We start from the raw sequence: 22,384 nt of genomic DNA, 5'->3' as shown, positions 1-22,384 counted from the left end.
AGCTTTCAGGATTTTTTTTAAATATGAAAACCTCTTTTATCTCTAAGAGATATGCTCTCTATTTTTATAGTTCTTTTACTTTTTTATGCTCTCATGACCAGTGACATCACAACTTCCTGGTACTCGTGAAGTACTTCGTGAATTAAGGCTGTTTCTGATTTTGGTCCTGATGTCCAAAAATGTCTCAAAAAGACATGGACAAAAATTTCTGACTCTTGAGGGAAATTCACTATGATTCCAGAATAGTAGTTCAACATGACATTAATGGAACAGAACAACATTCTGTTTGTCAGCTAAGGTTAAGCTTAAGTGGGAATCACTCAGTTCTAAACTGGCATAGTTGGGCCAAATAATGTTACTTTTATCTTCTCAATAAATGAAAAAACAGACCAAAAAATAAATAAATAAATAAAAAAATAGATCAATGGCTAAAATGCACAAGACAGAACAAACAAGAGTTTTTTTTTAATTTAAGAGCTTTTAATATATAGTATGTCACATTTTGATAAGCATCCATACAAGCCATTGGTATGATCAGCACTTTGGACCAGATCAAATATTATAACTCATATATAACATTTACCCAAGCAATATTTGCACTCTGCAGACCTTCACCGCAGCTAATGGACCTTGACCAGGCTTAAGAGAATAAATATCACATCTCCTGTTTGGCATTATCTCTGAAATATTTAAACTGGTTACATTTGTTTGGTAATTGTCTTTTTGTTTAACTGCTGTAAAAAAAACAAAACAAAACAAAACCACAACAACGACAACAACAACAACAACAATAACAAAAACAACAACAAAAAACCTTTAGAGCATAATCTAACTTCGCACAGTGTTGATCTCAGGAATTTGAAAAAGTAGCTTTGCTAAAAGAAAAATGACGTGTAATGGTAACTTGAAACCTTTGAATGTGTTAATCAGTAGTAGAGCATGTCAGAACGAAACTTGAAAAAATATATAAATATTGAGAAAACCACAACATTATAGGATCACTAGATTACAGTGAATACATCTTTATGCAAGATGGGACATTACCTGACATATGGTACAATAACTCTCATTGCCTTTCAGATAAACTGCCTGGCAGGAATCATAAACATCAAACATCAAAAGCAAAAGCTGAAACTGTTCCCTCTCTCAGTAATGGCTAAGCTTCCCTCATATTAGCCCCTCTATGGGCTTATAATGGAACAAAACACTTGGTCCCAACAGAAATGCAGTTCCAATGTGACAAGCACTTAGCTATGTACACAAAAGCTGGAAAAAAAAAACACCCATAGCGTGTGCAAAAAAAAAAAAGTATTTAAGTACACATACAAAGTGATTAGAAAAAAGCACAAAAAGTAGTACAATATAAATATTTACAAAAAAAAAATGTTGACAGTTTCAGTTGAGCATCACAGTATGTAAGATCTACACTTTCTGTAGTGTTTCTCTACTATGTTTGTTTCTGGAAATCTGTGAATCGACTGTGAAATGGCTGCTTTGCTAGAAAGTAATACAGGATGCACATGCAGCTAAGAGCTGGTCTGGCCTTCGGAAGCCTGGGTTTCATGGGAGGAATTTGCTGTGGTGTGATTGGCTGGCCTGTCTAGAACTTGGTGCTGTGACTGAAGCTGTCCGACATGATGATATTCTTGTAAAAGTTGTCTGAGCGCACGGAGCAGTAGCCCTTCACCTTGTCAAGGACCTGATGGACGGGTATGATGGAGGAAGAGGGCTCCCCATCTGAGGAGCTGCATTTGGGGCTGGCCTGGCTGGAAAAACTTTTTCCTGAAAAACCAACCCAAACGAGATGAATGTGAGCAAACTCAGCAACAGAGAGAGGTTAGGACTACCTCAGTGCAATTCTCTTATTGTACATTTTTATAGCCAATCACACTGTCAGAGCTAGTTAAACTGTTAGCCATGAAATTCAAACCCAACCAAACAAACAAACAAACAAACACACAAACACAGACACAAACACAATTCAAAACAGAATCATTCTTATACATAGAGTATCTATGCAATGGAGAGTGAAACAACTGGCACTCATTTTAAACAATTTACCTGCAGTTGTAACATCTCTCTATAGAATTGAATCATGTCAACACTTTGTCATTAAAAAAGGCTGGGGCCAATTTAATGTAAACATATGATTATGGGGTAATGAGACTGAAGTCATTGTTTAAAACAGAGTGCCAGGATAGTTTTTCAGGTGTTCACATGCCCTTATGCATTCATGTGCCAAAAACACGTACACATGCACTCTGAAACCCCATCAGTGAAAAAGGGTACTTCACTTTTGTCCGTTTTTCAGAAGTAATTTTGTAGATTAGCTCACGACTCACGCATCTGGAGACAATAATAGAGAAAAATCTGGCAACAACACAAAGGAAGGTTTTCTCCACACCAGTGACCTACCTCTGTGTGCCAAAACTAAAGAGACACAGGGTGTGGACTAGTGATGGAAAAAATGCTTGAAAACCATTAATATCATCATTCCTTTATCCTGGGGTCAAATCAGGATTTGAGATGATGTTATCAACAGTACGGTCCATAAATCTTTCAACTGATAGCTATGTGTAGCATGTCATAAATGCTAACAAGCCCCACAATCGTTACCAAACACTTGTATCAAGCAGAAGTAGTAGTAGTAGTAATGATAATGATAATGCTAATAATAATGATGATGATGATGATAATAATAATCATCATCATCATTTTTAATGAGTTATATCTTTGAATAGCCTTGTGTGATCTGTGACCATAGTCAACTGATCAATCATTATCATTCAAACACACTGATAAGTGGTCATTCTGTGAACCTGTAGTTACCTCCACAATGATGAGATCAAGTCCCAATGTTGGAAAAAATCACCTGAATCTAATGCAGTCAAACAACATCCAACAACCATCTTCAACTACTCCTCTGTTCAGAGGGCCTGCTGTATAACATATTACAAAGCAACTTGGGGTGACTACTTAGTATCTTGCCACATAAAGCATCATTCTCACTGGTTCTAAATTGCAAATGCCATCTGTCTGTTATGATTTAGGATTTCGGAAGTCGTCTGGTGAGAGCTCATTTGTCAAGTGAGCACCTGACACTTACTCAATATGGTAGAAGTATGGGTAAGTACTGGAGAGTCAATTTCAGGTGACCAGGGGACCCTATGGTACGTTGTTTCCTCAAGTTGTTCTCATATTCCAAGACAAAAATGCCCCATACACACAACTAAATAACAGTTAAAAGCATGGTTTCCATGAGTACAAGGGTGAAGTTGGATTTTGTAATCAGTCTTCCAAGGCCACCTTCCATGGTCTTCTCTAACACCAGGTGTCTGAATCTTCACAGGAAGCTTTGGAGTGTAGTGTATGGTAGGGATTCCCACCTCTTTTATTTCTCAAAGAAAGACCACTCCAGTATCCCATTAAAACCAGCTCAAAACTTCTTTAACAGTATCCCAATAAGAACTGAAGTTATTCTGAAGACAAAGGGCAACCCAACACCCACTTAATCAATAGGTATTCATATAATATTTTATTATTTACTACTGCCTCTGTTATTTTGTCCATATGTTCTTTTCTGTACAGTTGTCTACCACTGGCACAAATAAAAACATTCAGGACTGAAGTCGGTAAATTCTGCTACTTTTCTGGCTAGCATCATTTGGCCCTCACGCACCTACATTTATTTAAAATGTCAAACAATTTTGACCCCCCCCCCCCCCCTCCCGGTGTGACAGGGTGGACTGACTGAGGACACTGCATGAAGCAGCATGCTGTGATAGGGTGGACTGACTGAGGACACTGTATTCAGTCTGTAGGCTTCTGACTCTCTCTGTGGCATCTCAGGGCTGTCCCTGCAAACTCAATGTTCTTGCTGTGACACCGTCAGGGTTTTCAGATTAAAAAAAATAAATGCCCGTGAGCACAGTGTATATGACATAGCCATCGTCTGCCAGTGTCTGCCCCATCAAATTCACAAAGTAATCTTCAAATAATCATATGTCACCTTCGCTAAAAGTTAAGAACGTGTTTGTGAAACTTGCTTAATTTTCAGGCTAAGAAGATTAGCATGGAAATAAAACATGCTTGGAGACTATGGGTAAATAAGAGGTGACTGTTAGCCTCATGTTCAGAGTCTGCTTACATTAAGTATATGCTAAAGAATAGCCCCTTTTCTTAAAATGCATTAACCATTGATGAAAACAGATGACTGTTTTAACATGACTTGCTGAGTTTGGTACCACTGACCAAAGGGGAATAGACAGTGGCAGAGGCTGGGCTCATGCTTTCTAGTACCTTTAAAACAATCTGGATTCAATCTAACAAGCAATTAAGACATTCGGCAAAAATATCCTAACAAACAGCAAACGCAGCACTATTTTCTAAAAGGTTATTTTCGGCAGAACACAAAAGCTAACTGAGTCAGACTTGCAAGTTAGTTTTTGGAGTTAAAGGTAATGACTAGAGCTGGTAGATTGAATCCAGTCATGTCCTGATATGGTAGAGGCTAATTACACGACACAAGTAAGGATGGAGTCAATTTAAGCATGTAGCTTTACCTCAGTGAGGTTCTCCTTCGCATTATTGGTGAGTACTCTCTACACCACAAACATAAATACATGAAAAAAATAAATTATGGGTGTGTGTTCTATACATCAAAAACACATCTATAAATACACATTAAACACCTCTGACATAGTCACTAACAGTGAGTTCTTACAATAAATAGGACTATTATTGATGAAAAAGGCCTACGCTAAAAATATTACAACACAAAATGACAATGAGCCAACCCAGGGTTTTAGAGTCAAGGATTGAGAAAAACAAGACATCAGAATGTTCTGGAAAGAGCTCTTTCAGGGCTAGGCATCCTTTCTCCTGGAGAGCTTTACTTTTACGGGATAGTGTTCCAGCCCTCATGGAACACACCTGATTTTAATAAGAGGACGTTCCTTATGCCTTTGATTAGTTGATTGAGATCTGCTGGACAGAACTAGTATAAAACCTCACGTATACTTAAGCTTCCCAGCAGGAGGAAGACTGCCTAGACCCTTTGCTTACACAAACCTGACATAAGAAATGCACATCAATAAATAAACAAACACACACAGCAACAAATAAATAATCACAAATTAAGTATGACAACATAAAAAGTTCTGATTAAAAAAAAAAGCAAAATGTTCCATATCCACAAATTTATCACTGGACGGAATACATACAAGAAAAAAAATACTCCATACCCCTTCCAAAATTCAGCCAAGTAATAAGTCCATAATTCACATCAAACGAAAATCATAATGTTCTTTTGGATGAACCTTATTCTGGCTTACCTGCATTACTGTTGCGCTTGGCAAAGGGGTTCAGTGTAGCTTTGGCCTTGGAAGTCCAGTTAGCTGTACTGGAGCCAAAGGAACTAGAGGACAGGGACTTTCCCAGATTGTCTGAGCTGACCTTCTTTGTGTTATTAGTGGCCGTTTTGCTCCAGTCTGCAAAATACAGTCAGATACCAACAGTAAATTCTGATTGACTCAGAGCATGTTAATGATGACTGAATCTATTATGATAACAATCAAAGACTTATGATTAGCTTGGAACAACTCTATGAAAAAGATTAAGTGACTTAACACAGAAAAGAACTGAATGAAATTCTAGAATCTGACAGTCTTTTATGTTTGTACCAAGGCTAACATTGTACATTTTAGTGTCTATAATTCCTAAAAGTGCTTTTAGGAAAGACTTGAGCATATGTCTCAAACAAAAAAGAGGAGAAATCTGATTTGACTTTTGGACATTAGCAAGGTCACACACTGTATCATATTTTATTGGTAGTAAAGCTGTGTTAAGACCTCTGCTTTTGTCTTTCAATAACTAACTATGCAATGTTATTTTAGCAGCCTAGATGGAATTTATGAGTGGGGGGGCTTTAACTGAGAAATTAAACATGATTACATAAACAGACGTCACATTTTGGTCACCTTAGAGCAGAGACTATGATGGATTTTGGACAGAGGCAAAGATGAATAAGAACCCTCCAAAAAGAGAGATAATAGCACAAGATGTTCCATTGTTTATTGCGAACAGATTCAGAGTACAAACAACCTAAAATCTGAATTACTTAGTTAAATTGCAAATTTGGGAAATAAATATAAAATTGCTGGGCTTTACCTGATTCAAAACTGTTTTTAAAGACTGAACATGTGATCAGCTCTATAACAACTGCTATTTCTGAAAAAATTTCCCCAAATGAAATAAAACCAGAGATGACAGGCTCTGGTTTTAAGTGTTGAGTATTTTCTTTTCTTTTCTTTTTTTTTTGGGTTTTGTTTTTAAGACATTACCTGAATTGTCTGCTAAGCGTAACTTTCCACAGCATAGATACCTCCTCCACTGCTTCTGTACGTTTTCTTTCAGTGCACAGTGAAATATAAATATGAACAACCCTATCAAAGACAAAACATTTAAATTGATAAACTAAAATACATATGACAGAAATAAAACAGACATGCTGCCATAGTTATTTCTTTAAGGACCACGAAACCAAACTAGCCAACAGTCTACACAGAGGCTTTCGCGATGTTAAGTTTTCACTGAAAGGTGTCAAAGAGACCTCTAGTGGTTAAAATATGACATGACATCAAATGGAAATCTCCACTTTGTGAGAAAAGTTTCACCATTGTCAATCACAGAGATACTCATATTACTCAGAGACAGTCCACCACTTGTGGATTTACTCTACATGATATTTGCAGATGAAAAATCCTGATTGTTGACCCACCCTGTAGGGAATTGAAAATTGAGAACAGGTACATGAAAGCCAGGTTCACGGGGCCCCAGGCGAAGAAGGCGAACCCCCAGGTCATGCCCAGCAGAAAGGTTAGGCTGACCACACTGCGTAAATTTCTCAGGATCTCTTCCTTCAATGTGCGATTGCTGCGTTTGCCATTACGACCGCAGATCTGCATCATCACCACGATGAACATGGCCACATTCATGAGGAAGATGATGGAAAAGTAGCCCACGCAGGTCACGTAGAAAACCACCAGACTCTTGATCCAGCAGCTGAGAGAGAAGACGGAGAGGGTGGCAAAAAACTCTACTGTCTTTGGGGAGGTATTTCTCTAATCAAGATTGAGATTAATTTACTCCTAAACCAGGGGGTGATCCTTATCTTTAAAAGCTGTCTGAGTGCATTTGGGCATGGAGCGACCAGAGAATAACTCATTTGAAAATTAACTTTCATGTTCAGCTGAACTTCAGAATACAGAGGACGATTCCACTGGTGTACCGTGACGCATGCGTAATGCTAGTGTGGCTGTTCAGAGGTTTGCTGTTTTAGTGTGATATCTCTGTCTCTTTTGGTTTAATGTATTTCAGATTAGACTTACAACTCAGATGACCCTTGTCCATTTCCACCTTTCCCATAGTACTCTTTGCCATAGCTGTTTCTGTCAACAGCCACTACGATACCAATGATCGCTGCAGGGACACCTGGACACACAGGCACGTCGGAAAACCTCTGTCAGCTCCCGTTTCTCAGGATTACTTATGCAATAAAAAAACTATTCACACTTCCCATAATGAGATATGCAGAGATGGAAATCAGGCACCAGTTCATGGTAATGTAATAACTGCTTTCAAAATGCTAGTAATCATTCCTCTATTATTACCATTATTATTATTCATACCCTTGAATAAATTAAATTATAGCTTAATTTTTTACTAAATGAGTTATTCATGGCTGTCATATCCATTATATTCTGACTGGCAGCTGATAGGTTTATAAGCATGTAGTTAGGACCTGATTATTGACTGACAGGCACCTAAATGAAAGTGCTGACCACATATCAAAACTGAACAGTCTCAGCAAGTGGCAGTGTGACATACCCCATCCGACGATGCAGAATTTGAGGATGTACCTCCGGATGTAGGTGTTAAAGACCTTAACCAGAGCAATGTACATGTGGATGGATTCCAGGCCCATCCAGGTGAAGGAGGTGAGCAGGAAGTAGTGTAGAAAGACAGCCACAGCCACACACAGGCCCTCCATGTCGTAGGAGGCCAGCCAGCCGTCCAGGAGGAAGACCATGTTGAGGAAGAGCAGTGATGTGCTCAGGTTCATGAGGATCTTTGACGGATAGTCACGACGCAACTTCCTACGAGATCCCAGTGGATTCATTTTATTACTTAACTTACTGAGCGGCAAGTGAGACTCTCTGGACATTTTCTTCACAAGAAAATGGAAAATCGTTCCAAGTGTTATTTCAGCAATGTTTGCATTATGTGTCTCATTATTCGAGGTTAACAGATGGGATCTAGAGGCAGAGTATGAAATAATTAACAGAAAACTACTACTTGGAAAAAACACTGGTCTTATTCCTGGCTTTGGTACATGCACTATTGTTCACACTTTTGTTCACAGTTTTGCTTGATGTTTTTTTTATTTAGCTCAATAGGTATTTCAAAGCCTTTATCTAAATTATGCTAATATGAGAACATCGCTGGTGTTCCGATATATGATCATCCTATGAGTGTGTGCATATCATACAGGGGACATGAGAAGCTTTCAGAAGAAAACTTGATTATTTGAAAAGATGAAAAACACCGTACATTAACTTAACAAAAAAACTGCAGTTTCCAAGCTGACAGACTATTTTCCTTTATGACCAGAGAGCTTCTTTTTTGGCATGAGAAACCCAAATCCAGGCTGACCCCCTTTAAATGCACTGCAGAGTGAGTGTGATGGCTGTGTTGGGTTTTCTGTGCTCAGTGAGAATGTTGAGGAAGAGGGAGACTCACTCAAAGGCAATGTAGGTGAGGAGTGTGGCAGCAGAGAAGATAGCAGAGATGCCACAGCCGATGTAAGTAATGAAGGTCAGAACCCTGGTGTTCTTCTCATCAATCTGGGCAGCAGCTCCAGATATATCCTGCCAAAGACAGACACATACACAAACACACACACACACACACACACACACACACACACACACACACACACACACACACACACAGAGACAGAGAGAGAGAGAGAGAGAGAGAGAGAGAGAGAGAGAGAGAGAGAGAGAGAGAGAGAAGCAGGTAAAATCAGATTTATAATAAGTAACAGAACAGAGGTAGGTGAGGCAGTGATAAAATACAGAAATCTTCCACTAGATTTGAAACAGGAGAAACAGATTTCATGCTTTTTAGACATGAAAAACAGAGCAGACAAGGCAACTATGTTCTTTTTCACCACTCAAATTGAGCGAAAGGACTTTAATCTCACCATGAGAATACCGAAGTGTGTGAGGTGGTTACATAGACATATGGTCTTATAGCTGTCAGATTTTGGGCTGACTTCACACCCCTCACTGTTCCAGCCACCTGCGCCATCTGAAAAAGACGTCCAATCACAGAGTGAAATCTGACTTGTCAATCAAACATCGCACATTGACAACAAACTAGTCATTAGACCCCTCACATTACATCTAGCAGATTGCCTTGGATGAGGTGGATTTTTATGGATGTAACAAAAGCACACTGTTTTTGGCTGAGTACTCACTTTTAATGGTGAAGTCCCAGAACACACAATGCCGCCTTGGTGCACTCTAAAAGACACGGACATTACGAGATTCAAGATTTTCTGGTTTTGAGATGCAGCATCTCACAGAAGTAGCAGAAAATAACAGTTGAGAAGAAATAGTGAAATATAAGTGGACATGTTTTTATCTTTGAACATTCTAAGGTCAAAACAGAGAATCAGCAACAGAAATAAACATAACTTTGGGATAGTGGCTTGATACCAAAGACAGAAAGAGAAGAAGTTGGCCGATGGCAGGAGGAGAGTAAATTAATGTGTTCTTATCAAAGAACCAAGATGCAGGAAATCAGACAGAGACACAGAGAAACTGAAAGAGAGAAAAAAAAGAAAGAGAGGGACTTTGGACTGGGTAAAGTACCTGATTTTGCAGGTGGGCAATCTCAATCTGAATGGGGTCCAACAGGTTACTGATGGAAAGGTTCCCCACGCTGCTTGCCACCACATAACTGCTCAACGACAGCCCGTTACTCTGTCTGTCCTGAAAGACGCAAATAGAAGACATGTTCACAAAGCAGATCCAGAGTCTGTCTCTACTTCACACACAGCACATGCCTTGGACAGGTCAGTGGGTTTACACTCACCGGGAACAAACCTGTCTTGCTGAAGAACATGAAGTTGATCCTGGATGCTGTCCCCGTGTCTGTGCTGCTGAGGTTGCGCAGTAGTGTTGGTGGCAGCACGACCATGGCGAGAGGGTTCTGTGACTCTGAGTCAAAGTCAATCTAAAGAGAAAATCAACCCATAGTGAACACAGCTTCCAATTTTTCTCACTGACCTGCTCAGTTAGTGGGCACTTTACGACCAATGCTCCTTATGAGTGTACACTGACACAATGTACATTGGTTTATTCTAACTAATAAACAGATACTATTGTATTTGACAAGAAGATCTACAACCTTTACAATAATCAAAGCTTTGCTATATATAATACAGAATTAAACTGACCTTATTAACAATATGTACATTAAACAGAAGTTTTGCCATACGTCTGTAAGTCAATATGACACGACTGAACTGTTATAAAAGACAATTTCATATGAAGGGGAACTGCTGCCGTTGTCCTAAGCAGTTTTACACATAAGCTCTGTGCTCAGATGGTTTAGATTAGAGAGCAGTAAGGGTAGAATATCTGTGTTGTCTCATCTGGAAATGGTAAGCACAATGCCCCGGAATATTACCCCACCCGCTGGGAGACATGTGAAACCGATAAAACAGACCAGGAGTAAAATACAGTCGAGCTATTTAACGTTCCAAAACACATTTCAACAATTTTGGCTATTTCTAGCACTCACCAGGTCCTAAGGGAATTGGAAAATTGTGTGCGGCATCATTCCGACTCCATTTGTAAACATGATATGCTTTAAATATGTTATATCATTGGCAAATTACACATGTAATAACCGTGTTTGCAAAAAATATAACTTCTGAACAGAGCTTGGTCTGATTATGTAAAACGCATGTAAGGAAAATACCTGCATTTGAAACAATTCTGTTCTATAAAAACTAGGCATGTCATGATTTAGGGAGGTAAGAAATTCTTTCTGCTCTTTGTGTATCTTGAGTCATATATTTTGAACAGCTGGAAATCAAAGTTTTAAATTTACTCATTTTACTCAATCAATTATTCGTCTTGTCAAAGGGCCATAATGCTCCTCAGAGGCTCTTGTTATAGCCCTGTATAGTGTGAGAGCTCTTACTGGGCCTCACTATGAGGTATACTGCTTCAGTGTTCTCAAGCTAATGAGTTAAATGATCCTTTAACATACTCAAGAACTGCGAAAACAGGGCATAAAACTACGTCATAAGTAAGTTTAAAGAGCAAAAAGAACACTCAGTGTCTTATACAAATATATGCGCACGTGTGTGTATATATATATATATATATACAGAGAGAGAGAGAGAGGGAGAGAGAGAGAGAGAGAGAGAGAGAGAGATACACACAAACATAGACCTCCACTCATGTCTGTGAAATGAACAAGTCTGAGTCACACTAAAACAGGGGTAAATTGCCATTTCCATCCAGAATGTTCCACAAGGTCTTGGCATTCAACCCACTGGCTAACACTCAGGGAATAGCTACAGAATAATGTGCCATTTATGTTCTCTGTGGTTTTGCTTGTTTGAAGACTTACAGATCTCTCTTTGTACAAACTATGAGCATTGCTGCTTTAGGATGACATACCTCTACAAAACAATGTTCATAATGAGCTTTTATATACTCATTCATGTACACACATGAATAACCACATATACACACATAAATACATACACCACATACACACACATACACACACACACACACACACACACACACACACACACACACAGAGAGAGAGAGAGAGAGAAAACAACACAACAGCAGAAAAAAAACAAGAACAACACAGATTCAGAGAAAACTGAATACCTGAGGGTCTGTTGTATTGGGTGGGAGGAAGGCACTGAAGCTGGTTCCGTTAAATCTGCTGGAGTTGAGGGAAGAGATGCCCACTGCCAGGTTTTTGGAGGTGATGGCCAATGACGGGCCTTCAAACTCAATCTTCTGTACAAGCTCATCCACAGCTTTCAACGCCCTGTATGTTGTACATTCATATTTATTCACTTAGCAGATGCTAACATTTAAAGAAACTTTATCAAGCTGTAAGTACAGCATAGGAACCAAGAATATTCATAAGGCAAAACGATGAATTCAAGGAAACTGGCAGAACTGCTACCAAACTAAAGGAAAAAATAAACAAACACCAACAACCAACAACTTAAAAACAAGTTCATCCTTCAGAGTTAATGAAGACACTTCTATAGAAAAACAACCTATGGTAACTGAGTAGTGAGGCTAGCTCAAAAGTTGTGAGGGGCAGTCATACGTTTTCGAAGCATTCATCTGAGCTGACTCTGAGCTTGTCATGACATTGGAGATGATGGTGACCACTGTTGAAGCCAGTGTGGCATTGATCCTGGCCACATTCACCAGCTCCTTCACCTTGGTGACGACTTGTGACACCTCTTCCGTCGATAGTTCGTTATTGGTGATGTCAGCAAGCTGAACGGCCACTTCCGCTGCGTTCTCTGTTTAGGGAAGGACACGAAAATGTTTAGAACAGTCACAGTACTTGCGCTCCAACTACACATGAAACCAGTTCTGGGCTGATATTGATATTCATGTTTCAGAGTAGGAAATCTGTCCAAAGATAAAAGCTGTGATGCAATTTTTTTGCAGTGACACAATTTTTCCTCCTACTTTCATTCTAAGGAGTAGAAAATTTTATTTTACAGTTTACAGTTTGAAATTTCCTCCACTGAAATCTTTTGTCATAAGGAAGTGGCACAGTGTAGTGAAAGGCCATGCCTTTCACTCATACAATAGTGCAGCATTACTGTGAGGGTTTTACTTTAAAAGAGAAGGTCCGCAATTTCAACCACATCTAGACATGAAAGTATTCTCTGCCAAGCTGAAAGTCATTATCATCTTGTGAATCCTGACCACAGGACCAAAAAAGCGTTAAAAAGAACCATTTTGATCTATCTCTGATTTCTGCGGTATTTGGGGAAAACAAAAGAAAGACATTAAATGCTGTCGGTAGTCCCACCACTTTCAATGTCATAAACTAACCTGAGATACAGTTTCAAAAGTGAATTTTTCTCCCTGCTGAAAGTAGGAATAATATGCTTTATGAATAGCCTACCTCCTACGCTCTACTCTAAGGGAGGAATGTTTAGTGTGACCCCGGATAATTCAGAAACACCTTATGAATGGTGAATCTGGCCTGAGAAGTATTGTCGCTGGACAATCCTGACCCATGTGACCAAGCAGCTTTAAATAAACACAATTACTCTTTTTATTTTAATTCTTTTGGACAAAAAAGTCATGTTACCGATGAGAACTTTTTAGTGTGGAAACCTATGTCATACCTTCAGACACCTCAATGTCTTTGATATCTGTGCAGTTGCTGAGATCTGGTTGGTTCCAAAAGGATGTATAATTCTGATGGCTGATCATACTGGGAGGAGATAAAAAGTCATGATTACAGTTATGGGGTTATTTTGGGGGGTTTACCTCTATCAATCCTAATGCTGTCCCTTCATTCTCAGTATAGTGTGCCTTACCATGTTCTGGAGGCATTGCGCTCTTTGTAGGGGAAGCAGGGCACATACTGAGTGATTGTTGGCCTTGTCTCTGGCCATTTGTAGTGGAAAGGGTTGTCTTCTGATGGACAGTTCTCTGTCACAAAAACAAAGAACAAAATATAGGGTGAGCCCACATCTTGGAAGTAGTTTACTTGCATTTAAACTCAAAAAGAGTAGTTCTAAAAGTGCTGTGTAAAATGTAAGGTATGCTTTTTGGGGAGGGGGGACGGGGGGTATTCTGGGAAAAATTATACACAGCACTTAAAACTTTATCAAAAACACAGTTCCTCAAAACTTCACACTTGGCTTTCCTTAGTTTGAGCCTTTGCTAAATCACGACAGATGAATTTTCACAAGGTTACACTGAATGACAATATAACTATATCGGCGAGATGTTATATAACATTCAGAATCCATAGAACAACAGAATCCATATCAGTCACACTAACTGTCAGGCAGTCATTATAAACAGGTACTGATGACTAACACTTCAGCATGGACAATGTGATAATTCTATACCAATAGATTCCACAGTGACTCTCTCCATCACCAGTCCGCTCCCGATAGACACGGCGTTTAGTTTTCCCTCTATGTCAGATTCAGCAAGTTTGGTATTGGTAGTGTTTTTATACACCAGCAGGGCGTAGCAGGTAAAACTGTGGGTGCAAGACAAGAGCCAAAACTAAATTACCCTGATGACTGCAGACTGTATATTGACTTAAGGATAAAGGTGCTGGCATAAATATTTGGTGGTTGTCACTGAAAGGTGGTGGTTGTCTGGACATTCAGTCTAAACACATGAATGAGAGACTATGTCATGCAAATAACTGGGAAACGATGTACATCTAAATAGTGATGAAGGATATCGTCTGTGTTGACACAACACCAACATAGTGCTGCCATCAGTCAAAAGCTTCACCTGAGTCCTGTAGCCCTTGATGAACTGCTGCTCCGTAGGACACTGGAAGGGCATGAAAACACTCGAGATATCAGTAAGACAATGACAAGTCTCTGACACAGCTATATAGCTATATATATATATAAATAAGTAATGTACACACACACACACACACACACACACACACACACACATATATATATATATATATATATATATATATATATATATATATATATATATATATATATATATATATATATATATATATGTATGTATGTATGTATGTGTGTGTGTGTGTGTGTGTGTCTGTGTGTGTGTATATATATATATATATATATATATATATATATATATATATTTATAAAGTTCTCATGGGTCATTTACCTGATATTATCAACATATACAGTGTAGATCCAATTCTGAAATGTCTGATTGAGCTGTGAAATAATCAAAGTGGAAGAGAGCATAATTAAAAGGCATTTAACATTAAGTTTCTTATTTCAGGTCTATGGGGCTAATATATTTCCTTCTGCATTGTTATGGACAGAATCAGTATTTTCCCTCACACCAATACAACAGCATCCATTACAGATTTTGCTTTCCAAGATCCACGTATAGGTGTACATAAAACAAACCTCTACACTTATACCTCTGTACTTATGTAAGTATTCATGACAACATTCTCAAGAACAGAGGCAAAAGAATTCAAAATATGGAAATTATCTTTTATTGTAGTGCTTTTCCAAAGGAGTTGGTATTCAAAACAGAATGTCTCATGTGAAGAAGCTTTGTGCTTTTAAGACAGTTTCTCATGCCTGACAGCAATAGAATTTTACTGATTACATCCTTAAGTGAAGCCAGACAAAGCCTTCATAAAGCATTCATAAACAGTTTATGACAGCTGCAGCACCTATGTGAAGGGTTAATAGAGGGTACACACAGTTTGTGACTATTATATAAATGTGAAAAGTCTCCTTATTAAAAAGTTGCATGAAGTAAGTAAAGAAGGTAGTCATACCCATTGTGTGATGGCTCTCTCCACATCTGTGTCTGTCAAACTTGCCTGGCCATTGTTAACCACTAAGAAAATTCTGTAGAAAATATCCTCTGCAATGGAAATGAAAAAAAGATAAACTCAACCATAGTTCATTAATTTGCCATTGCAAAAAAAATGAGTTGTGAAACTTTCTGTGTTGCATAGCAGCAGTGCTGTTATCTGTAATGGCTACATTGATTTTTTTCTTTCTTTTTTACTGAGACACTTAAGTATTATATCTGCTTTTCATCAGAGAAAGTGGGTGAAATTAGACAAGAAATTATGTGTCAGGTGTTATATTGAATTAGACAAAGAGAAGAGGACTGACAGAGGTTTTGAAACCATGAAAGTTGTGTTTTATCAGGACGTCCTGTCTGTCATGGTTTGAGCAGCTCCACTGCTATGCACCACAGCTATCACAAGATGGCTCCCATGTGTCTTGGGTTGTTAGTTCTTCACTACAATACAGTGTGTGTCTACACCATGCTAAAACCCTTCTTAGGAGACCCCAGTAAAAAACAACAACAACCACAGACTCATCAAAGAGCCAGTGAAATTCACAAAAAGATCTCACTGTAGTGTTCCATTGTAATCTTTTTTTCTTTTTATCTCTTTTTAGGTCCACTAAAATGGTTCAACTACAGTTCTGAGTTCATACATTATTTTGACTCAGCGCCATAACTGAATGGAAACACTCAGCTGTTCTGGTCAAAAATGACATCAGTCTCCTAAGAAAGCAGGAAAAAAAACAGAAACAGTAAAATCACAAGGGAATTAATGCCCTGTTTGTTTGAAAATAACAGGACATTTCCAAATAATCCTGTGATTGAGAAAACTATGTAAGGTTAATCTCCTACTCCCCCACCCCAAAATCATTCACAATTCACAATCAAGCGTCACCGTACAAAATCTGCTGGACAAGAGGACAGACCAATTTTTACCCAGATTGTATGATTTTTCAGCACTCAAAAGCAAAGGTTCAAATTCTAGAAGAGACTATTTTTTTCATTCTAAAGTCTATGTTGTTAACTGGAAAACATACTGGTCCCGGCTGAAAGTCCACACAGACATGAAATATGAAAGCGAGGTTTACATGGGCATGGGACGAGCTCGGTGGGATCTGCCGTGGTCCCACGGGTGGCGTCAGTGGGCACGGGGCCAAAGCCTGCACTCACTCCCTTGGGCGGAGTGGTGCGGGGAACTACGCCCTTTGTGGGGACAAAAGGCCGGTCGCCAAGGGCCCCAGGAGACGGATGTGTCTCCCTATGTGTGGTGGCAGCCTGAACAACAGAGACATTGTAGCTGGGGCTAGGAGGCTTTGCTGATTCATTTGAAGGCTGAAATGGCCGCTCTGTGTGGGAGAGTTCTTGTATGCCATCCAGAAGCTCCTTGCTGTCCTCACTCAGGGGCTTGATTTTTATCCACTTGGTTGAGCGGACGCTTTGAGTGGTGGGGTAGGTACTTGAAGCGGTTACGTCAGTGTATGTTTTGGACTTCAAGGTCAAGGAGGGAAAGACAGGGACTGCCTCAGGCCGTATGGGCCGCACTGGGCTGCTGCTGGCTGGTGTGGATGTAGGCTGGTATGCAGCAGCTGATGAAGGGTGAGAAAACATGACCTGATAGTCTGCGCCCGACACCATTGGGACACCAACAGTTGCAGTTGCACTGAGAGGAGGGGTACGGCTCGACACCTGCATATTGTTTCCAAAGTGAGGAGGGAGGGTCACTGGTCTGTCCACAGAGAATGATTTAGATGTGTATGACGTCAGAGCCTGTGACCCTGTGGTCATTCTTGAGTGAGGCTCAGTCGGCACAGCATGGGAGTTGGTGTATGCCAGTATGTCTCTGGGAGTGTGAACTAGGGACGGTGTGAGAGTGTTGGTATGAGTGTGCGTGTTAGCATGCAGATACATGTTACTTTGAGTGTGGGTTGAAGTGGGAGCTTGTGTGTCGTGTGTGTGCGTGCTGGAGTGACTGAGTGTCAAGGCTGAAGTGCGGGTGCCACTGAGAGTGTGAGTGCTAGTGAGAACAACACCCTTAGGAGAGAAAGATTCATTCACATCTGTCTCTTGCTGTAACCTCTGAGGAAGGACAGTGTTCTGCTCCATTGGTTTGGTGATGGGAGACCTTGGCAGGAACTGTGAGATAACTGAAAAAGAGGAAAAGTCCCTTGTCTCTAAGTGATCCCTAAGGTCATTTTCAGTGTAGTACACAGAAATGGATGGCTGACTTAGCGTGTCATGAAGAACAGTGGAATGTGATGGAGGGACCGGTGACAGGGCTAACACCTCAACCTCCACTTCTGTGGAACGATCTTCCATTAGTGCGTCTCCTTCCCATTCCAATGCTGTTGAAAAATGCAGCGTTTCAGACAGTGCAGGCGGAGAGTTGAAGTCAAAGCTATAGTGGGACAAATCAAACATGGGCAAAACAGCTGTCCCCCCCTGGCTCGTCCAGGAAGCCACATTGGGGTTTGAGGACTGAAAGGGGCTCAATTCATCTGTCAGGGCAGCCGTGGCAGTGTGTGGTGACTCAGAACTGCCAGTGACAGAAAAATGGCCGGTGCGTGATGGGGCACTGAGACCTGCTGAAGAATAATTCTGTCCTTGTCCATTTAAGCTGCTGAATAGGACTTCTGACAATCTACTCACACGCGACGGCTCCAAAGATAGGGGTGAATCTAGCTTGAGCTCTCTGGGCACTGCTGACATAATTAGAGGTCTCTGTGAGATGACATAGGAAGCAGTGACACTGGGAAACAGTGGATGCTCAGAGGCTTCCAAGAATGGGTTGACTGAGATGATTAACCAATCCTTCAGCGAGGGTGAAATCAGGCCACTGCTGTGTTTGGCATCAGAAGAGAGGAGTCTTTCAACTGAGGTAGGTGTCAGGGGTGCAGTAACATCAGTGAGTGGTGACAGGGACAAAGGGCTAGGTCTGATGGTGTCTGTCATTAGATAGTCACTTTGAACTTGGGCGTGAGGCATCAGGCCACTGTGTGAACCCTCACTCAGTGGCTCGACAAAAGCCGGCTGCCTGTGAGCTGAATGCATAAATGGTGCTGTCTCAGCTCTAGCACTGAAGGGCAAGGTAGTAGAAAAGCCAGGAGCTGATGCCGCTGCCAGAATGGAGTGTCTGCCTAGTGGGAAAGGCTGACTTAGTGTGGGCAACCCTGAGAAAAGCATTGTTTGATGGGACACATTTGGCGTGAAGAGCTGGAGGGTGAGGTCTGACAGCTGGAATGAAGAGCTTTCTGTCAGATCATGTCCTAGTTTAGATGTTTTTCTCTGTGCTGACTGCAATTTCGTAGTTTCTGCCTGCCCATTCACCTCTGTCTGATGATGTGTTTCCTCTATGTGTTCTGTGTGACCATGAGTCACTTTCATAAAGACTCGCTCAGTGACTGTTGCCTCTGGGAGGCTCCAGGGCACACTGCTCATTAGTGCTAAATCTTCAGAGTAAGTGGGCACCAGTGTTGGACCAGGAAGGGAGGTCCAATCTAATGTTTGCCTAGAAAAGCCTCCTGGCGTTGGCTGATTAATCTGCACACCTGTGCCTCCTGGAGCAGCCGCAAATGTGGGGATAAGGGTCCAGCTGCTCCTTGTTGTGACCTGAACCAAGCCTTTTGCCAACACAGCCCAGAGCAACCTGGGATCTGACTGACTGTGGAAATTATCCTCTCCACCGGCTGCCTCACTCACATGACCAGGGATGTCAGCTTGAACACCAGACATAGCTCCTACTTCCAGGTGAGAGATGTTTTGTGGGTTGGTAACCAACAAGCTTCCATCAAGAGTATAGGTGGACTCAAAGTCATACAGGCTGAAAGGGTCCTCGCCATACATAAAAGGTTCCGGTTCCAGTCCGGAAGAGTACTCCAGAGGTTCTGTGCTATTGGTGTCGCTAGTGCTCAGGGCCCAGTGAGAGGCAAGGGGTTTATTCTTTCGGTTGCTGTGCGACCCTGCCTGGAAAGATTCAACCTCCTCGCTACGGTTGTGAGCATCTGCCAGTTGCCACGGCAGTGCAGCTGGGGAATAGGCTGGCCTCCTAGTTGTTAAATTTGTTGTCCTGACGACAGGGGCTGTTGTGGACATTTTAGGCCTAGGGGAAGCATTTGTCATATCTATCGTCAGAAGGGGGGGTGGTTTGGTCATATGAACAATGGGGTGTTTACGTGGCTGTGTGATGGCAGCTTCCACTTTCTTCCTCACAGGCCAGATGAGGGGTGTGGAGATAAATCCCAAGGATGTTTTGGAGGTCCTGGGAGCAGGGACAACATGAGGCCGAGAACGGGGTAAAGTGGTGGAGTGCACGGCAGGCGGAGGAGTGAGTCGGAGAAAAGACCACAAAAACACTGCTCTCTCTTTTTCTGCATCAGTCCATTAGGTGAAAATGAAGAGGTCAAAGCAAGCTGTTACTGATATGTTTTGCACAAGATATTTGTCATGAAATATCACTTCTATATCACTGATACAGAAACAACAACAACAACAACAACAAAAACACTGTAAATACAAATAGTCCATTGAGTCAGTGACATCAGCTGTTGTGTACCTGGAAAATTGTGACAGAATGAATTTCAGTGTATTTTCGTGTACTAAAGACATTCAAAGGTTATAAAACCTGTGACATCCAAAACCGCCTCAGTGCCTACCAAAGCCATCTGACTGATATGTAAGGTTAAAGTGAAATGAGAAACAGTAAAGACGGGTTAGACACCGAGAAGGAAAGACTAAAAACCCTTACCAGACACACGGGGGTTAGTAGTGACCATGTTAGAGCTGGAGGCTGAAGGGAAAAAATAGGATGTTTCGGGTATGAACAGCAATAGCAGATGGTTTCAAATGAGGATGAAATGAAAAATACAAGGCATATAAATAATCAGTGAGCAATGTGTATTTGATATTAATTTACAGAGCAAATTAAAATGTATAGTAAAATTGCACCATATGAAAGTATTTTCTGTGTTAGACACTACAATATTCTTGATAAGTACTGTACTAATATCCATCATAAATAAGTAAGGGCTCAGTGCAGGACCTCTTGGTGTAATAGGACCAGATATATGATTAACGGGACAGAAAAAAAGCAAAACATCTAATTATCACACAATGGGTATAGACCCCAGTATAGTTATTAACTGTGCTTTACAGACATGCAGTTTTTGTCTCAGATGGCTGCAGAATAAGTTGGCCTTCGAAAAACCTAACAAAAACACAACTGATTCATTTTATACCGTTCTGCCTAAACTGTATTCAGCCGATTTGATTCTGTTGTATTAGATTACAACTGAAACAAAATCTTAGAGATTATTAGAGATCTATATTTGCCAAAATACACAAATCATTGATGGAAAGGATGTTATGGGTAAAGGTCTTTCCTGCAGCATCTGGCTATTAGCAGACAGGTCACATGATAGAGGCACAGACACACTGTCATGCAAAGCCATAAGCCAAATCTCTCACCAGTGACCCTCCATGGTAACCCTCCATGGTATACATAAAAGCCAATGAGACACCATCACTGAATCTACTGCTGACAGAGCATCTTAAGATGGAAATGTCATACCATACACACAATAGAAAGTTCACATGGGAGAAATGTTTAGTTATAGGCTGAGGTGTTGAATAGAGGTGGGTTAGCAGTAGAAGCTGCAGATGGAGGACTGGGTCAGGAAAATCTGATCAGGACAGCAAATGAGAGCAACATCCAGATGGATACAGAATAAAGTGCATGTAGACAGCATTGGACTCAGGGGTGGGAGAAAAAATCAATACAGTGTAGTATCCTGATATTTTTCAGCACGATATTATATCGATACAGCGGCACCAAGTATCGATATTTTGAAAAAAATGTATACTTTTATTTTGGTACATACATCTACTCTGATAACATTGCTTCTGAAGTCCACAACATGGTACAAGACCTCGTTGCTCTCTTGCATCACAGCAGAAATCGGAAAGGAAGTTAGAGTCGCCAAGATAGCTGCAGAGACTCCTATACGTAATGCACCATCTGCTTTCAAGTCGAGAGTACTTCCAGAATACAGCGAATAATGAATTTGACTTGAAACATGTCGTTTGCAAAGAGGAGATAATTTTGTTCACAGAATTAAATGGGGAGATTAAATGGGAAATGAGGTGAATTGAGTTGTGTGTTATTTTCCTTTTTAGGGGTATTCTTTCTTCTTGAGTTACACAGATATCGTAGATTAGGGTGACCATATGTCCTCTTTTTCCCGGACATGTCCCCCTTTTTGGACCTAAAGAAATGCGTCCGGCTGGGGTTTCTAAATTGCCAAAATTATACAGGATTTGGCCACAGTTGCCATTCATTGCATGTGCATTTGCATTGCTTTACCTTTTTCTTTAGGACCTGCCCTCTCGCACGCCACCGATGGACAGTCATGTACACTCTCATGCCATAAACATTGGTTAAATTGCATCTCATTCATTACCGTTAACACACAGCAACAACCGAGAGAGAGTAGGGTCTGACTGCAGAGCAGTTTCATGCCAGTGAACCTAACCCTACCCCTAACGATGACCATACAGTCGCCAAAAGTGATAAGCCAAAAGTGTGAGTGCATGTGTTGAATGCCACTGGCCTGAAACTGCCGGTGTGAAACTGCTGTTAGGCGTAAAACTGCGGTGCTGTGGCTCTGCAGACAGATACTATTGTGGCCAGGAGACCTTATGAAGGCTATAACGCCACCCAAACTTGAAAGGAAAGAAATAAGGTCATC

The 22,384-nt window shown here is 40.7% G+C and overlaps 1 protein-coding gene across 1 annotated transcript in view; it reads right to left on the bottom strand.

The window, feature by feature from the left end:
- Positions 1–1,600: 1,600 nt before the first annotated feature.
- Positions 1,601–22,384, bottom strand: part of adgrg6 (adhesion G protein-coupled receptor G6) — a 38,144-nt gene continuing 17,360 nt past the window's right edge. Inside the window, exons 6-24 of the mRNA XM_030772202.1 lie at positions 15,622–15,710; positions 14,988–15,040; positions 14,682–14,711; positions 14,222–14,358; positions 13,682–13,796; positions 13,487–13,575; positions 12,442–12,643; positions 11,985–12,150; positions 10,162–10,302; positions 9,939–10,058; positions 9,542–9,587; positions 9,266–9,372; positions 8,800–8,927; positions 7,888–8,156; positions 7,389–7,491; positions 6,779–7,062; positions 6,342–6,443; positions 5,334–5,489; positions 1,601–1,782 (exon numbers count right to left, since the gene is read on the bottom strand). Coding sequence (XP_030628062.1) covers positions 1,601–1,782; positions 5,334–5,489; positions 6,342–6,443; positions 6,779–7,062; positions 7,389–7,491; positions 7,888–8,156; positions 8,800–8,927; positions 9,266–9,372; positions 9,542–9,587; positions 9,939–10,058; positions 10,162–10,302; positions 11,985–12,150; positions 12,442–12,643; positions 13,487–13,575; positions 13,682–13,796; positions 14,222–14,358; positions 14,682–14,711; positions 14,988–15,040; positions 15,622–15,710 — 2,519 coding nt within the window. The remainder of the gene's footprint in view (positions 1,783–5,333; positions 5,490–6,341; positions 6,444–6,778; positions 7,063–7,388; positions 7,492–7,887; positions 8,157–8,799; positions 8,928–9,265; positions 9,373–9,541; positions 9,588–9,938; positions 10,059–10,161; positions 10,303–11,984; positions 12,151–12,441; positions 12,644–13,486; positions 13,576–13,681; positions 13,797–14,221; positions 14,359–14,681; positions 14,712–14,987; positions 15,041–15,621; positions 15,711–22,384) is intronic.

Source organism: Chanos chanos, chromosome 4 (assembly GCF_902362185.1).
Source record: "Chanos chanos chromosome 4, fChaCha1.1, whole genome shotgun sequence".
In the NCBI taxonomy this organism is placed as follows: Eukaryota; Metazoa; Chordata; class Actinopteri; order Gonorynchiformes; family Chanidae; genus Chanos; species Chanos chanos.
The sequence above is the reverse complement of the archived record's forward strand: the minus strand, read 5'-3'. Positions and strand labels throughout refer to the sequence as shown.